The 3,677-nt window shown below is 36.8% G+C and overlaps 1 protein-coding gene across 1 annotated transcript; it reads left to right on the forward strand.

The window, feature by feature from the left end:
• The first annotated feature begins 1,030 nt into the window (after positions 1 to 1,030).
• Positions 1,031 to 3,093, forward strand: lingo1b (leucine rich repeat and Ig domain containing 1b). Its single transcript, XM_037697687.1, has one exon. The coding sequence runs from the start codon at positions 1,128 to 1,130 to the stop codon at positions 2,973 to 2,975; it is 1,848 nt and encodes a 615-aa protein (XP_037553615.1). The 5' UTR covers positions 1,031 to 1,127; the 3' UTR covers positions 2,976 to 3,093.
• Positions 3,094 to 3,677: the final 584 nt, after the last annotated feature.

Raw genomic sequence — 3,677 nt, forward strand, 5'->3', positions numbered from 1 at the left:
GTGAAAGCAACCTAAGGCTGAATTATAAACAATAAAGTGCTTACAAAGTGATCATGCGTATTACTCTTGTAAAAAAAAATAATAAAAATAAGCAAATCTGGTTCTGATGGGTAACATCTTCTTTTGAATAATATTTCTCAAGACAAAGCCTCAGGACCTGTAGCTGTGAGTCAGTAATGTACCAGGTCTCTCTTGTAAATGAGTCCCCAAGGCTCAGTGGGATTAACCTGTATAAATAAAGGTTGAATGAAAATGTACTTGTACTTTGAGATTATTGGGAAATTAGTCCACATTTTTTATTGTAAATATTCACAATTTCTCCAAAAATGTTGTATATAAGCCCAGCAATGTTAAGCTTCCAAATGTTCCAACACCACAATAAATATTTGGACATGTGGATAAAAATGTTGTATAATATTATTTTTGAAAATTAAAAATATTGTTTAGTACAACAAATAAAATAAGAAATTATGTGTTTTCTTTATATTTTTAAACCTCTTTTCCTTTTGGATTTTTTAAAAATTTATTCAGTTTTAAAACCAACAATGTAATACAAACTGGCATTTTTTGTTTTATTATTATTATTATTATTATTATTATTATTATTATTATTATTATTATTATTGTTTTATAATAATTATTATAGGTCAGTGGTAAATCCATGGCATTGAATATATTTACAGTAATTTGTAAATGATACAACATAAAAATAAATCACGACATGTTTGAATGCTAATAAAATGGTTGTACAAGCAGTTTGCATCAGTAGAATTGATGGTAATTGTATTTAACGCACTCGGCAGTCAGCCTTAAATCAGGATGGTTTCATTGTGTGACCAAATCCTTTTATTGATTAGTGGATTCCATTATTTGTGAAGAAATTTTCTGGAATGACATTTTATGCCGGATGTGGGAGAGTTATGCATGCATCTTTGAAAAGGTGTACAGATAAAATAAAAATGTGATTTTCACACTCACTTATGTGCTCATTTATTCTTTTGAAAAGACATTTATATAAAATGTTCATTAAATGTTTTTTTCTCATTTATCTACACAAATGTTATTTTCTGTCAATTCATGAAAGGTCAAAATTATGTACTTTTCTTTCTCCACAGGTAAGCAGTAGGATGGTGGCGGGGGAGGCAGGAGGGCATAGATACTTGGTGGTATGTTGGCAGCCCATTCTGATCCTGATGCTGGGCACCGTCCTTTCAGGCTCCACCACTGGCTGCCCTTCAAAATGTGATTGCAATGCCCAGGAGCGTTCAGTTGTGTGCCACCGACGAAGACTGGCAGCTCTTCCTGAGGGCATCCCCACTGAGACAAAACTGTTAGACCTCAGCAAAAATCGTTTGAAGACTCTGGGGCCTGAAGAGTTCATTAATTACCCTCAACTTGAGGAGCTGCAACTAAACGAAAACACTATTTCATCCATTGAGCCTGGAGCTTTTGGCAATTTGATGAACCTTCGAACTCTAGGGTTGCGCAACAACCAGTTGAAGCTTATCCAACTAGGTGTCTTTACAGGCCTAACCAACCTCACACAGCTGGATATAAGTGAGAACAAAATTGTCATTTTACTTGATTATATGTTCCAAGAGTTGTACAATCTGAGAGCTTTAGAAGTTGGTGACAATGACCTCGTTTTCATTTCACCTAGATCATTTCATGGTCTCAGCAACCTTGAAAGCCTCAATATAGAGGGATACAAACTAGCTTCAGTTCCCACTGATGCCCTTAGCCATCTTCATAACCTGTTGTCACTTCGATTACACTATCTGAATGTCACTGTCATAAGGGATTACTCATTTAAAAGGTTGTATAGACTAAGAGCACTGGAAATTTCTCATATGTCTGCCCTTGAAACTGTGACACCTAAATGCTTGTTTGGACTCAACCTCACATCATTGTCCATCACAAACTGTAATCTTACTGTCATCCCCTACGAAGCTATCAGTCACCTCAGATATCTTCGTTTTTTAAATCTATCCTTCAACCCTATTCATACTGTGGAAGGTAACCAGTTATTCAATCTACAAAAGCTTCAGGCTTTTCATTTAGCTGGTGGGAGATTGGTGTCCATTGAGCATTACTCTTTCAGAGGGCTCAACCATCTTCGTGTTCTTAATGTGTCAAGCAATAGCTTGAGCACTCTTGAGGAATCGGTCTTTCACTCAGTGGGAAATCTGGAGACACTGGCATTGTTCGACAACCCCTTGGCCTGTGACTGCCGTTTACTGTGGGTCTTCCGTCGGCGATGGAGGCTCAATTTTAACAAACAACAGCCTGTTTGTGCTTCGCCTGAGGATGTACTAGGAAAAGAGTTCAAAGATTTTCCAGACATACTCCCTCCTGACTACTTCACCTGCCAGAAATCAAAGATTGTGGATTACAAGGTACAAGAAAGCCATGTAGATGAAGGAACTACAGTTTACTTTTCCTGCCAGGCAGAAGGTAATCCAGCTCCAGTGATAATGTGGTTTTCCCCGAAGAAGGAATACATAACTACAAAGACTATGGGGTCAAGACTTTCTGTGTCTGCTGATGGTACTCTGGAAGTGCGCTATGCCCAAATCCAAGACAATGGAACCTATGTGTGCATTGCCAGTAATGCAGCAGGCAATGACACTAAATCTGCTCACCTTTTTGTGCATAGCTACTCTCCCAATTGGCCCCATCAGCCAAACAAGACATTTGCTTTCATTTCCAACCAGCCAAGTGATGATGGTGCAAATGTGACTCGGGCAACCGTTCCATTTCCGTTTGATGTAAAAACACTTGTTGTTGCAACCACCATGGGATTTATCTCTTTTCTTGGAGTGGTTCTCTTTTGTCTTGTAATATTATTCCTCTGGAGTAGAGGGAAAGACAATACCAAGACAAGTATTGAGGTTGAATATGTGCCACGTAAAGAAGAAACAGAGGAGGCCAGCCCAACTGAAGCACCTGTACAATTCAACATGAAAATCATGTGAACCCCAAAAGGAGCGTATGTAAAATTACAAACTGCAATGTCTAAAACCGTGTAATCAGTTTTTGAGTGATAGCACAGCAGCAAGTGCATTTTTAAACTATACCCTTGACAATTTTTTTTACTCCAGGGACTGAATATTTCAAAGCAAATGTTTAACACTGGTTCAGAAATCTATATGTGTATGTATTGTACAGTATGTTAACATGCACTCAACAACCAGATTAGTGTATGAAACGTAATACCGGTTGAATATGAATAAAGCACATTACCGTACAAGATGAAGGATTACTATTAATAAGATTTTTTTTTTTCCTTGAGAAAATACTTTCTTGCTTAATTGTTCTATTTTTTTTTTCCCTGTAACAATTATCTATTCTTGTGGTCAGTCAATGAAAAACAAGTGTTTCAATGTTTCACGACAGTTTGTAGGCAAGAAAATGGGACTAATAAAAAAATTGATAAATAACCCAAAGTTGATCAACTGAAAGTTCTCCATTCAAATTATTAGTTCTTGAGAAGTTGTGCTTTGAACATGGGGCCTTCAATTCAAGACGTTGTGTCCTTTATATTGTTCCTAGTCATTTAAATGATTCATCATTTGCTGATACTGTCTCAATCCAATGTTTAATAGTTTTTACAGCACAAAATGGTATGAGCACATAAAATGTTACAATCATTGCTATTGTGACCTTTGGACACTTCA

Source organism: Nematolebias whitei, chromosome 2, assembly GCF_014905685.2.
Source record: "Nematolebias whitei isolate Nwh7 chromosome 2, NemWhi1, whole genome shotgun sequence".
Lineage (NCBI taxonomy): Eukaryota > Metazoa > Chordata > Actinopteri > Cyprinodontiformes > Rivulidae > Nematolebias > Nematolebias whitei.